We start from the raw sequence: 15,072 nt of genomic DNA, 5'->3' as shown, positions 1-15,072 counted from the left end.
AAATGTATCGGGCTCCAATTACGACTACTTCCCAAGGCCACAGAGACGATTAACCGGGTTTTCATGGATGATTTGTCCGTTCGAGATGCAGAAGTCGGGTAAGGCTGTCACTAGGATCACAAAACGGTCGATGAAAATCCCAGCAACTTCTACTACAAGAGACTTTCAAACAGGCCAACGGAGGTCCCGATACGTTTAAGACTACGGGATTCAAACACCCCTCTCGCACACCCCGCCATCCCACTACATGATGCAATCTAAATCTAACAGTCAGATGCAATTCATCATCCCTCGCCCGACATCACGCCACCCTTGTATAATCTGAAGACTAGCTAATCCCACATTGTAGCCCCCAACCCACCACCACCACGCCTCTGAAAGGACCATTCTTCATGACTACGGACGACGAGCTGGTTTTGTTGCCAGATAGAAGACATGATGAGCATTTTATTTGTTTCTTTTGAATTTGCAATCTTTTTTTTATTTATCTACTTATCCTCAGCTCGTGCCATTCATTCGAGCTCAGCGACGATGACGGAAGGAACAGTTCTGCACGTCACTAATACTTTTGTCTCCACTTTCTCCCGCGTTGCATCCCAGCCAAGATCTTGATCCCAACCAACCTCCTGCTGCTGACACCTGGCTGCCTGTCTGGCTGTTTGGCTGATTAGCGTAGTTCACGTCAGCAACGATCACCGAGATAGTTACAAGGAGTTCGTCTGAATGTCTTTGGTGTGTTGACATGGATGACTCTGCAGCAAAGAAATTAAGAAAGAATACGCCATCCACCTAATGCCTGCAGGTGTGCGTTTCAGGGTCCTGTTGATTTTTTTTAGGAGCCCAGACCCACACTAGCACATGGATTAGTTATGACTGGGCACGTGTAGTAGTTGTGAGGCGGCGCTGAAGGACTGGTAGTGGCGGGGACTTGTTGTTTTGCCATTTATCAAGTCTATCGATTCTCCCTAATTTTATTCCTGACAACTTTTTTTTTTACTTGTCTGTCTGTCTGCGTCTGTGTGCTTACATGCCTGCCGTTTTACCGACTAATCAGCATATCGTTCTATCAATCTGTCACTGCGTTTCTTCTGTCTACTTTCTTCCCTATCTGTCTGTTCGTCTGTCTACAAACATCAAGTTACTAAACATTCAGTATATTTTCTATTCAAGTCTCAACTGTCATTCCTGTCTACCTTCTGGCCTGTCTACACATCAGCTGTTTCACCAGCATTCAGTATCAATGAATTTGTATCTGCTTCCTAATCCATTTTTTTCTATTTTGTTCGTCTGTCTGTTCATCTGTCTACATACCTGAGGAGGGCGGTCCGACTGAGCGGTGGCGGGCTGGGCGTGCACCTGTGAGCCGTGCAGCAGCCAATGGGCTCGGGTACAGACGGCCTGACGAAGGGCACTCAGCCACCACCCCGGTGCCGCCAGTAAGCCCAGGCGAACCACTGCTGGAGCGGCTTCAGTTTCTGCCTGTGTGGGGAGAGTTAAGCTGCAGCTATTATCGTCGAGCAGCAGCAGCACCTTTAGTAGTAGTAGCAGTAGTGTTGTTGTTGTTGTTGTTGTTGGTGGTGGTGGTAGTAGTTGTAGTAGCAGTTGTAGTAGATTTATCATTACTATTATTAGTGGTAGTAGTAGTAGTAGTAGTAGTAATAGCATTATTATTAGTAGTATTAGTATTAGTATTAGTAGTATTAGTAGTAGTAGTAGTACTAGTTACTAGTAGTAGTAGTAGTAGTAGTAGTAGTAGTAGTAGTAGTAGTAGGAGGAGGAGGAGGAGGAGGAGGAGGAGTACAAAGGAGTACAAAGGAAAAGCAAACAGCAAAAAACCAGTTGCTCCTAACTAGGCTGTTTGTTGTTGCTACCATCTACTCTAATCTACGAGTCAGAGACACAGGACACAGGACAGGAGGAGGAGGAGTAATACTAGTAGTGACAGCAGTAGTGTGGATGGGGGTAGCGAATAAAACATAATTAAATGTGCCTTGAGCTTTCTTGCATAACGAGGTGAACACAGCCACCGCCACCCCACCTCTATGCAAGACCCTGGAGTGTCTTGAGCTTAACAGATTACTCGCGATTCTCTAAGCTGCGCGCCAGCCGGGATCTGTCAGGCCTGCTCATTGTGAATCTCTGCACTGACGTAAAGCCACAAATCGCCGCGTCACCCGCCCGCTTGGACATCATTGTATCACCTCCGCCTTGTCTGCAGAGTCGTCCCACGGTAACAATAAGTCTGTCTGAGGTCCAGGTATTCATGACTATACTGATAGATAGACAGATAGATAGATAGATAGATAGAGACAGATAGATAAATAGGTAGATAGACAGATAGATAGATACACACACACACACACACACACACACACACTCTTCCAAACTTGACCTCTCTTATATAACCATTCTTTTTTTTTTATCTTTTTTTTTTTTTTTTTTTTACAGCAAAGGAGACAGCTCAAGGGCACAAAAAAGTAAACATTAATAAAAAAAAAAAGCCCGCTACTCGCTGCTCCTAAAAAGAATCCAAAGAGGTGGCCGAAAGATAAGTCAGTTTCGGGAGGAGAGGTGTCCTGATACCCTCCTCTTGAAAGAGTTCAAGTCGTAGGCAGAAGGAAATACAGATGAAGGAAGATTGTTCCAGAGTTTACCAGCGTGAGGGATGAAAGAGTGAAGATGCTGGTTAACTCTTGCATAAGGGGTTTGGACAGTATAGGGATGAGCATGAGTAGAAAGTCGAGTGCAGCGGGGCCGGGGGAGGGGGGGAGGCATGCAGTTAGCAAGTTCAGAAGAGCAGTCAGCGTGGAAATATCGATAGAAGATAGAAAGAGAGGCAACATTGCGGCGGAATTTAAGAGGTAGAAGACTATCAGTATGAGGAGGAGAGCTGATGAGACGAAGAGCCTTTGCCTCCACTCTGTCCAGAAGAGCTGTGTGGTGGAGCCCCCACACATGAGATGCATACTCCATACGAGGCGGACAAGGCCCTGTATATGGACAGCAACTGTGCAGGGGAGAAGAACTGGCGGAGACGGTACAGAACGCCCAGCCTCGAGGAAGCTGATTTAGTAAGAGATGAGATATGAAGTTTCCAGTTGAGATTTTGAGTTAAGGATAGACCGAGGATGTTTAGTGTTGAGGAAGGTGATAGCTGGGTGTTGTCAAAGAATAGGGGATAGTTGTTTGGAAGATTGTGTCGAGTGGATAGGTGGAGAAACTGTGTTTTTGAGGCGTTGAAGGACACCAGGTTCTTCTTGCCCCAATCGGAAATAATAGTAAGGTCTGAGGCTAAGCGTTCTGCAGCCTCCAGCCTTGAGTCGTTAAGTTCCTGAAGGGTGGGTCTTCTATTAAAAGAAGTTGAATAATGCAGAGTGGAATCATCGGCGTAGGAATGGATAGGACAGTTCGTTTTGGAAAGAAGATCATCAATGAACAACAGAAAAGAGTGGGAGATAGGACAGAACCCTGTGGGACACCACTGTTAATAGATTTAGGGAAGAACAGTGACCGTCTACCACGGCAGAAATAGAACGGTCAGAAAGGAAACTGGAGATAAAGGGACCTAGTGAAGGATAGAAACCGTAGGAGGGTAGTTTAGAAAGCAAAGATTTGTGCCAGACCCTATCAAAAGCTTTTGATATGTCCAGCGCAATAGCAAAAGTTTCACCGAAACGGCTAAGAGAGGATGACCAAGAGTCAGTTAAGAAGGCTAGGAGATCACCAGTAGAACGCCCTTGCGGAACCCATACTGGCGATCAGATAGAAGGTCAGAAGTGGAAAGGTGCTTTTGAATCTTACGGTTAAGGATTGATTCAAAAGCTTTAGATAGACAAGAAAGTAAAGCAATAGGACGGTAGTTTGAGGGATTGGAGCGGTCACCCTTCTTAGGTACAGGCTGTGAAGGCATACTTCCATCAAGAAGGAAAGTTAGATTTTGACAGGCAGAGGCGAAAGATTTTGACCAGGCAGGGTGACAGCACTGAGTCACAGTTTGTAAGTAAAATATGAGGAAATCCATCAGGTCAATAAGGCTTATTAGTATCTAGGCAAGAGAGGGCTTAGAAAAATTAAATTTGAAGAATCTTTATAACAGGAATAAAGGAGACAGAGGGCGGATGAGTAGGAGGAATATGCCCAGAATCGTCCAGAGTGGAGAATATAGAAAAAGTTTGAGAGAAGAGTTCAGACTTAGAGATAGATGATACGGCAGTTTTGCAGTCAGGAATTAGTTGTGGAGGGAAAGATGAAGAAGTGAAGTTGGAGGAGATGTTTTTGGCTAGATGCCAGAAGTCACGGGAAGAGTTAGAGAAAGCAAGGTTTTGACATTTTCTATTAATGAAAGAATTTTTGGTTAGTCGGAGAATAGATTTGGCACGATTTCGGGCAGAAATGTAAAGTTCATAATTAGCATTAGTTTGAAGGCTCTGGTATCTTTTGTGAGCTACCTCTCTATCATTGACAGCACGAGAACAAGCGTGATTAAACCAAGGCTTTTTAGCGTGAGGAGTAGAGAAAGAACGAGGAATGTATGCCTCCATTCCAGAGACAATCACCTCTGTGATGCGCTGAGCACACACAGAGGGGTCTCTATCCTGGAAGCAATAATCATTCCACGGGAAATCGGAAAAATACATCCTCAGGTCGTCCCACCGAGCTGAAGCAAAATGCCAGAAGCATCGCCTCTTCGGTGGGTCCAGAGGATGTACAGGAGCGATAGGACAGGATGCAGAAATAAGATTGTGATCGGAGGAGCCCAACGGAGAGAACAGTTTGACAGAATAAGCAGAAGGGTTTGAGGTAAGGAAGAGGTCTAGAATGTTGGGCCGATCTCCAAGACGGTCAGGAATACGTGTAGGGTGATGGACCAACTGCTCTAGGTCGTTGAGGATAGCAAAGTTGTAGGCTTGTTCACCAGGATGGTCAGTGAAAAAGGATGAAAGCCAAAGCTGGTGGTGAACATTGAAATCTCCTAGGATGGAGATTTCAGCGAAGGGAGAGTGGGTCAAGATGTGCTCCACTTTAGAATTCAAATAGTCAAAGAATTTTACATAGTTGGTAGAGTTAGGTGAGAGATAAACAGCACAGATGTATTTAGTAATAGAATGACAGTGAAGTCTTAACCAGATGGTGGAAAATTCATAAGAGTCAAGGTCGTGGGTACGAGAGCAAGTGATGTCGTTGCGCACGTAGGCGCAACATCCAGCTTTGGATTGAAATTTAGGATAGAGATAGTAGGAGGGAACAGAGTAGAGATTGCTGTCAGTAGCCTCAGAAACCTTATGGGGGAACAGAGGTTAACGGCTTTATTTTCTTGTTGCTGTTGTTGTTTCTGCCCTTGAACTGCTTCCTACGCTGTAAAAAAAATAATAATATACACAAACAAACAAACACGAACCCAGGTAAGTAGATGTGCCCGTCGCTCCTTCCATTCCTTCGTCAGCTGCTTCACGCCCTTCACCACCGCCCTCGCCCGCCACACACTGCACAGGTTCTCCCGCCCCTTCACCGCCTCCTCCCACCTCGGCACCTCCTTCCCCCGCCCGTGAACTTCTGCTAAGGCGGCGGCGTCGGGGTGCAGGAGCGAGGTCTTCACTAGATTCCCGAGTGCCTTCAGGGCCTGCGCAGGTTGCATCTTTCTCTCCCGGACAGCCTGTAGGAAGAGGATGGGTGGTTTTGTTTTATTTCAGCCATTATTAATTAGTAACGTTGTAACAAGAAATCAGTGAAAGTTATGGAAAAAAAATGGGATCGATGTGATTTGTCTCTACTGTTACCCCCGAAGAAAGAGTGGATTTAGGGCAGAGGAGGAGGAGGAGGAGGAGGAGGAGGAGGAGGAGGAGGAGAAGAACGAGGACGAGGAGAATGAAACACAGTGTAAAAAGGAGAACAAGTAAGTAGATGATGAAGAAGACGGCGAAGAAGACTACTACTACTACTACTACTACTACTATTACTACTACTACTACTACTACGTCTATACGAGAACAACAAATATAACCACAACTAAAACAAGGGACAACAGCGGAAGTAACCCCTCCCCCCCACCCCCAAGCCAGGTGTTCCCAGTGCCCACCTGTCCAAACATGTCCAGCCGCCTGCCCGCCGCCGCCACGAGGTCATCCCACGCAGCGACCTCCTGCTGCCACGCCTGCGACTCCGGGGTCACCTCACGCGTCACCTGATCCGCCACCTTCCCCACGGGACTCCCCAGGGCGGCACACAGCTCCTCCAGCAGCCCTTCCACAACCCAATGCGGCACCTCCACTACGGTATATAATTATAGAGGTTATTTTTTTCACTGTCTTTGTCTGTCTGTCTTTCTGTTTCTGTCTGTATGCAAGTATGTAGTTCATATGTCTGTCTGTCTGTCTGTCTGTCTGTCTGTCTATCTATGTCTATCTGTCTGTTTATATATATGTAAGTCTGTCTGTAGTTATGTAAATCAGTATATAGTTGTATCTATATATGTGTATGTATGTATGTATGTATGTTTATATGCATGTAATACGTATGCATCTGTGTAGTCTATGCGTCTCTCTCTCTCTCTCTCTCTCTCTCTCTCTCTCTCTCTCTCTCTCTCTCTCTCTCTCTCTCTCTCTCTCTCTCTCTCTCTCTCTCTCTCTCTCTCTCTCTCTCTCTCTCTCTCTCTCACGTACCCCAGGGTGTCTCGGTGAAGGCCTCCAGGATGGCCGTCACCTGCATACTCTCCTCGCCCTCCCTGTGTCGCTCGGGGATGCCCAGCAGCCTCGCCTCGACCCCCTCCACGCGGCCACACACGCTCGCTGCCCCGCCCACGACACGGAGGGCAATAGTCAGGGTGTTATGGGGTGTGTACATGGATACTCTCTTACGTATTAATAATTAGACGATGATGAAGAAGAAAAGGAAAAGACGACGGCAAAGAAGAGGCAAAAGAGGTAGTAGTAGTTATAGTAATAGTAGTAGTAGTAGTAGTAGTAGTAGTAGTAGTAGTAGTAGTAGTAGTAGTAGACAAACTATGCTGCTGCTGCTGATGATGATGATGATGATGATGATGATGATGACGATGACATAGAAGAACAAGAATAAGAACAAGAACAGGAAGAAGTAGAAGAAGAGGAAGAGGAAGCAACGTTGCCTCAAGTGTGTGTGATCACAGTTATGTAAAAAATTATAGTTACTAACACACACACACACACACACACACACACACACACACACACACACACACACACACAATCAGAAACTATGGTTAGAATTGCATGGGATCGACAAAGCGGCTGACTATTCGTTACCTATACAATCGACTTCACAAAATTAATATAAAAACGAAACAATAAACGAAAACTTTTACAGGTACACATAGAAAGTTACAACATTATTCCCCACACTTTCCATTAATGTGTCTCCTCAAGGGAAGGGCGCGCTTAACACACCACGGAGGGTCGATTCTGTCTGGCCTCGGCTAAAAATAACATCATTCTTGGCCACGGGCAATATATCAACTAGATTAATCTGTCTGCGGTGGAGAGGAAATGAGAGGAGGAGGAGGAGGAGGAGGAGGAGGAGAAGCGGCTTAGGAGAAAGGAGATGAAAGGGAGGGCATGGGAAGAGGCGAAAATCTTGGATGGCAAAGGAGTATGATGAAGAAAGCAGAAAAGTGTGGAGAGAAAGAAAAATGTATGGAAAAATAGGAAATATAAAGGTTTGAGAATGAAAAGGAGAATGGAGGAAGAGAATGCAGGAAAGGGAGAGAAATATAAAGCAAAGACGTGAAGGAGAGGGTGACATGTAGGAAAGAGAAATATGTGAGAAAAAGGAGAGAAGAGTGGGAGGAAAAAGAGCAAGGAGGAAAGAGTGCACCTTGTGTCTCTCAAAGTCATGCGTAGCGAATAAATAAAAAAAAAATAAAAAAAAAAAGCGTCAGTCTTTTCATACTCCCTGCGCGTTGTGAAGAGACGATTAACAGCAACTTTGACCTTACTAAAACCAACACACACACACACACACACACACACACACACACACACACACACACAGCTTTATTTTCTTAGCAATTACTGACGGAAATGACCAATCCACCGCAATTTGCTAGTAATTACACGGAGATGAGCGGGTAGTCAGTTATTTGTCGATCCAATCAAGGAGGAGGTGATGAAGACTTAGAATAATAATAATAATAATAATAATAATAATAATAATAATAAGAAGAAGAAGAAGAAGAAGAAGAAGAAGAAGAAGAAGAAGAAGAAGAAGAAGAAGAAGAAGAAGAAGAAGAAGAAGAAGAAGAAGAAGAAGAAGAAGAAGAAGAAGAAGAAGAAGAAGAAGAAGAAGAAGAAGAAGAAGAAAAAGAAGAAGAAGAAGAAGAAAAAAAAGAACAAGAGGAACAAGGAAAAGAAGAACAAGAACAAGAAGAAAAAGAACAAGAACAAGAAAGAAAGAAAGAAAGAAAGAAAGAAAAAGACAACCACAACTACAAAGAAAAAAATATGAAGATCGAGACGAGTAAAAAAAGAAAAAAAGAAAAAGAAAAGAACTTAAGAGCCCTTCAATCCCTAACACCCTGCCAGTACGTGCAACATTACTCAATCAACACTTCAGTCTTCCCTACCTGTGGCGCTGTGGGGTGGCTGGTTGAGGTCATAGGTCAGGTCACCCGCAGGAAGGGAGTGGAGGAGGACTGTTGATGGCTCTGACGCATGTGACTCCTCCTCATCTCCTTTCCCTTTCTCCCTATCATCCCCCGACCTGGTTGATTGCTGGGGGCTGGCGGGGGGCTGGGTGTGAGGGGCTGGGGTGGGTGTGGCGGGGCTGGGGGTCGTCTCGCCTGCCTCCCCCGTCTTCCTCAGCACCTGGGCGTTGAGGTGGTCACTGAAGATCGTGTTGACCACCTGTTGATCCAGCCTCGTCTCCACCACGCTGCCCACCACTACCTGGAGAGAGGATAATGGTGGTGATGATGGTGATGGTGATGATGGTGATGGAGGTGGTAATAATGGTAATGATGATGATGCTGATGATGATGGTACCGAAGATGACAGAGCCTTGGGAGCAAAGTGACTGCTGACTGCTACTGTGGAAGTCAATCAGCCACACGACTACTACTACTACTACTACTACTACAACTACTACTACTACTACAACTACTATACTACTACTACCACCACCACTACTACTACCCACCTTAGCCAGGAAGAGAGCCACATCCCCCCAAGCAACCATATGATCTGAAGCTGTGGCAACGGTGGTGTCTGTGGCGGCGGTAGTGGGGGCAGCCAGTCGATGAGCAGCTCCCACAGCTTCCCGAAGCAGTGTCTCCGTCAGCAGCGGCCGCCGCACCCAGCAAGGGGTCACACGCTCCCCCCTGGCCTGACAGACATAAAGACAAACATAAAAAGACGAATGGTGTAAAGAAGGATGGATACTTTCAGAACGTGTGCACCTCAAAGTGTTGTGGCTCAGTTTTATGGCGAAAATAAATGTTGTTAATATTGCCAAGTGATATTGAAACTACGAGCAACCTACGTGGAGGACGGAGAACACATAGGCGGTGGTGATTCCAGCAGCGGTGGTGGCGGCTCCTGGCTGGTGAAGGGGGCGTGGGTGGGCGTGGGCGTGGGGTAAGTAAGCCGCCAGGGTCGAGGCCAAGCCAGAGGGACGCTCCACGTGAACTGGGGACGAAAATACGGGACACTGACTGACTGCAACCACAAAAGTATATCTTACCCCCCAAAAAATGAACACTAACACATAGACCATTTACAGTGAGCAGCACCCCGGCCTCTCTAGTTTTTGCTCATTTTATATTCTATCATTCCTGCCATGGCTGATAGTACTGAGGTGAGTGGAACCGTCCGTAAACCTACACAGCTTCACGCGAATTAAGGACGACAACAAAGAACACTGCAAGCTTGCAGATATTCGTACTTCAGGAAAACACGCAGAGCTCCATGTGAAAGGAACGACAATAAAGTACAAAAGAGTACAAAAAATACCAAAAAATATCTAAGTGACGGCCTTCCCTCACCGACAACAGCACTCTGACACGCGATGGCCGTGGCGTGAGTTGCAGGCAAGACGCAGAACACGGTGGGGATGGGCAGCGTGGCCGGCAGCGACGCGAGGGCCAGGCGGGCGTGGGCCAGGCTGGAGGGCGCTGTGTGGCCGTCCAGCAGCACCAGCCACGTGCGCCGCCGCCCGGCCATCACCACGCGACGCCGCACCTCCTGGAAGACGATAGAAAGGGTATGAAAGGTAGACGAAGACGAAACATGGAAGAGAGGGCAACAGAAAACCCGCTGTCTTATAACGAGACTGTCTGCACATATTATTTATACATTCACCAAGGTTCTTCAGTGGCCTCCGCGACATACCAATACACTTTTTGTGCCACAAGGGAGATTAGTTCAGTTCATATGGGCGTTTTTCATGTTCATGGTGCAGAAGACTTGTCAACTATCACTAGGTTCATAAAACTACCTATGGGAGTACTCACAACCTCTACGAAAGCCTAATCAAACGTGGGGGTGTGCGCCTCGAAATGCTGGAGAATATGGGCCCAGTTCGCTCCTGTCGTTCAAAACAAAGGCCAAGGAGATTTCAAAACCTGGTCGTTTTCGCATTAACTACATCTGCTGGCGAATGACTTAACGAGATAATAAAATAAATCCCGATATCGGAACTGCACCGCTGTTTGACCGCTATTCTAGATGTCGAGTTCAGTTGAAGCTCAAGAGAACCCTTGGAGTGATTGATGTTATTGAACTTGTTTAGTATCACACACGCCCGTAGCCGTCTCTGCCAGCGTCAAGAGGTCGAGTCAGAGAAAACAACAACAACAACAACAACAACAACAAGTACAAGAAGATGATGGAGGTGAAGGAAACATGGAAACATAGAAAAATGGACGAGCAGGCACCAGAAAGGCAGTTGGCTCTTGCGAGGCTGACTGTTTATAGTGATTTAATTAATCAATCCGTCAGCCACTACAGTGACCTGCCGAAAAGATTAAAGCACTTCTGTTCGTAAGAGAGAGAGAGAGAGAGAGAGAGAGAGAGAGAGAGAGATACTAATATCCGGATCAAATATTTTGGCCGTAGTTACAAAATAAGAATAATGAACTACTGCTACGTGGTGTCAGTCCTCACGTGCCTGCTGCGGTGTGGCGCCAGAACGATAAGAGTAGACTGTATGCATAATTAATTGCTTACTATTAACACTAGCAAGAAACAGTAAAAAAAAATAAAAATCATGTATACTCTCTCTCTCTCTCTCTCTCTCTCTCTCTCTCTCTCTGGGAGTAAATTCCACAGTTAGGGTTAATAGAAGTGTCGAGAAACGTAGGGTTAACAGGTTATAGAAAAAGATAATAAAGAGGAGTAGTCTCAAATCGAGCTTTGGTGGTCTTGGTGAAGGCAATGGAGCTGCGAAAACACATTAGCTGCGAATTTCGGAAGCATAAAGCGGGCTTACTCCAACTGCTGAAAGGAAAAAAAAAATAAGCGAGTGGAGGACACATCTCACAACTTAAGCTACTAAATAAGTCACCTCAAACCAACTCATGTCGAATTAATGACCCCTGACTTCGGCTTTAGGCTGTGTTGCAACATTTCTACTGCTGCTGCTATAGGCCTGTTTTGTTATCAGATTTTTTGTGCCTACTCCCAAGGGCAGACCAGTGGTTCTTAACCTCAGGTCGCGACCAAAATAGGGTCCATCCGAAAGTGACCTCTCCTCTGGCCTCTCGTTCTGTTTTCTTTTGTCGAATGTGTCTAGCGAAATTATTTGTTGATGTTTTGTTTTGTTTTGTCCTTGAGCTGCCTCCCATGCTGTAATAAAAAAATTAAAAAAACGATAGAATGCCCTTTCACCCAGTTTGCCATACAGCCGACGTACCCTCCTACAGGAAAGACAATGGCCCCAGAGACAAAAATCCTTTGTTTCACCTGTTGGCGTTGAGTATGGCGTTGAGTAAAAGCGATAGCACTATCTCACGCCCGTAACCATAGTTATGAATAAGTGCCACATCTGTTGACATAGCTAATAAGCACGTTGGCATAATAGCCGTAGACATCAAGAAAGGATATTCCATGTATTTCTTTGCAGTTCTCTTGAGACGCGTGATAATACAAAAGGCCACAACCCAAGTCTTAGACTTATGCCGCAACCACCAGTCACTGGCCGCGTGCCTATACAAGTGCCGACGGGATAGTGGTTTACCTCAAGGGCTAAAAGGGGGCAACCATGACCTCGGGCAACTCACCTTACATAAGGGATGGAGCGCGATGGTAATACGTTTGTTGGGTATGGTCAGGGAGCGTTAACTCAATAATCCTTGGTTGTGATGTTTAATAGTGTGTAATTTACCATTCACCATAGTCTGACCACGCGATAGACTTACAGTCGGCAACCAGCAGACCTACCCTCCCCAACGAGCTTGCTTACAAGTGACGAATCTCTGGCTACGGCTGAAATTTCACATTCACCCGGGAGGCGGGACACAATCCCTGACTGACACCCGGTGTCCATTCACTGCTGGGTAGACAGGAAGCACGGATTAAAGGAAACTACCCATCCACCTCCACTCCAACCGGAAATCGAGCCCGTTGCTTTTGCGACGAGCTAAGTGAAGTGATACGAGTAAGTCCCGTAGAGTTCGGACTTCGGACACTAGGCAGACTCCGCCTGCATGCGGCAGCTCCGCTTACGGCTTGGGGTAGGAGGAAATCATACTCAAACAGTCTTAACAAAATGGTTATAGTATAGTAAATCATTCCAAGTAGTTTGATACGGTTGGGGCCCCAGAGTGCTGAAAAAAGAAAATGAAGGACGCATCGTAGCCGCTCCGCCGCAGCACACGCTAGGCTGTTTAAATGTTTCAGCTGACCAACTGGTTGTACTTATGTTCGTTTTTTATCAATCACGTCATATTTTCATTACCACATTCTTATAGAAAAATATGTATTACTAAATGACTAATAGCGAGCTCTTCCTGTGAACAGACTACCGTTTGGGGGTTGGCAGCTGGGGCGGGGCAGAGCGAGGTCACTAATAACTTACAGTGTGTCAGTTTTCCATATTTCCACCCACGTGATGTCCCATCTCATCTATGTCGCTCTTGCCACCTTTTCAGCGGTTTATTAAAACTAAACAGTGATAATCATTTTTACATTCGGAGTCATATTCGGAGATATAGGCTATTTTTTTTACATCACCTTTTACAGATAACTTTGACATTATTTGCCCATCCAAGGCCTATGATGGAAGCCAGATAGTGACAAAGCATTCATACCAATGCCACAAAATATGTCTGCCACATTTCTGATTTAATGTATAAATATCTCCTTCATTTAGCTTACTGTTTCTTAAAAATTCTGAATATTTATGGTAAAATAATATTTATTATAGTCCGTTTCATTCCGTTGTGGCGTCCCTGTGTTTCCTCCGTCCCTACAGTTCTCATGTCAATACGGCGCGTGCGTGGCCAACCCACCAGTCTAGACTCCACCCACATAAGCACGTGCTTCGACTAACAACAAACGCACACACGCACGCACACGCCAGGTTCCCATGGCAAATGTTTCTGTCAAACAGAAACGATTTCACCATTTCTTAGAGTGTGTATGAAATTATTTGGTGATTCACACAAATCAGACATACCTAATGGAGAGAAGAGCAGTGCTCAAGACGATGTGTGTGTGTGTGTGTGTGTGTGTGTGTTGTAAGTCGATCCACGTGCTTATGTGGGCAGAGTCTAGACTGGTGGGTTGGCCACGCACGCGACGTATTGAATGAGAACTGTAGGGACGGAGGAACCGCAGGGACGCCACACAGTCTGTCCACTCGCGAACGTAGATGTGGCACCTGCGCATTGTAAGTTCGTGATTGCGTGAAGATCAGCTTTATATTTTCAGTGATATATTTGAATGTTTGTGTATACAAAAAAAACTCAAGTCTTTTTACATGAACCGCAAACGTGCCGATTAGTATCGATAATCTACCATATAAGCATACGAAAGGACAATTTGTATATCAAATAGTAGCTATAGTCTGATCATACTTGAATGATTCATAGCCTTTCAGATACCCATACTTCATCTCATTCAGGTACATAAAGTGACATCCGACTCTGCAAGTGTCTATAGCCAAAATAATTAAGGAACTTTGATGTGTTGCATGTAAATAACATGGGTAGCCTAATATTCGAAATAGCCTAGCATCGCATTCAACAGTTATCATTTATTATTTCATGTTATTTTGATTATTAATCGTTATTTACATGCAGTAAATTATCAAGTTACCCTTGTTTGCACTTGCAGAGCCAGATGTCTTCTAATATACCTGAAATGAGCTATCAATCAATTTGAAAAAAACATAGATCGTTCGAGCATGATGTGACTATGCTATTTGATAGAAGCTTGTCTTTTCATGTCTTTGTGTGTTATATTATCATTGCAAACGACTGAGTTGTTTTTTGTATACATAAACATTCAAATATATTAGTAAAAATAAGCTTTAATGTCTATCACAACAATTGATTTCCACGTATTTACGAACTAGAAATGTGCAGGTGCCACATCTATCAAACTTCCCACTTTGTTGGTGGCCAGATGAAATGAAACACACTATAGTGTATACTGCTTTTCTGTTATCTTATATAAGTGTAACAGGAGATGAACACAATAATTTCCAAGATGTGGCAAATGATCGTTCCAGACATTCTTGGCCTGCCAACGTCCGAGGCGCCAGTTTGAGATGGTCTGACTAAAGCTTGGTTATAGAACTAACCAATAAACAATTCAGACAACTCAAGAACTTTCATCGTCTTTCGAGAACCACTACAATACATTGGCATAAGCATAACTGTCAATTAGCCGGAGGTAAAATCGGTTACACTCTACATTATTTCACATCAAGGCGTAGTTTCCAAAAACCTATCAATAAAATTTAAAGGGAAGACTTACTGTACCTACTATCTATGACATACCGTTTTTCGCAAATTTCTTTCAAACGAAGACTCGGATCAGCATGGGACTTTGGCACAGATTGTTGGTGAAGATTCGTTTTAGGTCCGTGCCAGTATCTCATTAC

General features: G+C 45.0%; 1 protein-coding gene across 4 annotated transcripts in view; it reads right to left on the bottom strand.

Moving 5' to 3' along the window:
* The window catches only part of LOC127001253 (uncharacterized), an 89,516-nt gene that overhangs the window by 12,027 nt on the left and 62,417 nt on the right, over nucleotides 1-15,072 (bottom strand). For 3 of the 4 annotated variants that reach the window (XM_050865602.1, XM_050865590.1, XM_050865613.1), the window contains exons 78-85: nucleotides 10,010-10,208; nucleotides 9,508-9,653; nucleotides 9,166-9,351; nucleotides 8,594-8,915; nucleotides 6,660-6,785; nucleotides 6,077-6,267; nucleotides 5,399-5,653; nucleotides 1,312-1,479 (exon numbers count right to left, since the gene is read on the bottom strand). In XM_050865602.1, coding sequence (XP_050721559.1) covers nucleotides 1,312-1,479; nucleotides 5,399-5,653; nucleotides 6,077-6,267; nucleotides 6,660-6,785; nucleotides 8,594-8,915; nucleotides 9,166-9,351; nucleotides 9,508-9,653; nucleotides 10,010-10,208 — 1,593 coding nt within the window. Of the gene's footprint in view, nucleotides 1-1,311; nucleotides 1,480-1,928; nucleotides 2,213-5,398; nucleotides 5,654-6,076; nucleotides 6,268-6,659; nucleotides 6,786-8,593; nucleotides 8,916-9,165; nucleotides 9,352-9,507; nucleotides 9,654-10,009; nucleotides 10,209-15,072 lie in introns of those variants that run through there. The other variant, XM_050865620.1, reaches the window with a different exon arrangement.

The sequence above is a fragment of the Eriocheir sinensis genome, chromosome 2 (assembly GCF_024679095.1).
Source record: "Eriocheir sinensis breed Jianghai 21 chromosome 2, ASM2467909v1, whole genome shotgun sequence".
NCBI lineage: Eukaryota > Metazoa > Arthropoda > Malacostraca > Decapoda > Varunidae > Eriocheir > Eriocheir sinensis.
The sequence above is the reverse complement of the archived record's forward strand: the minus strand, read 5'-3'. Positions and strand labels throughout refer to the sequence as shown.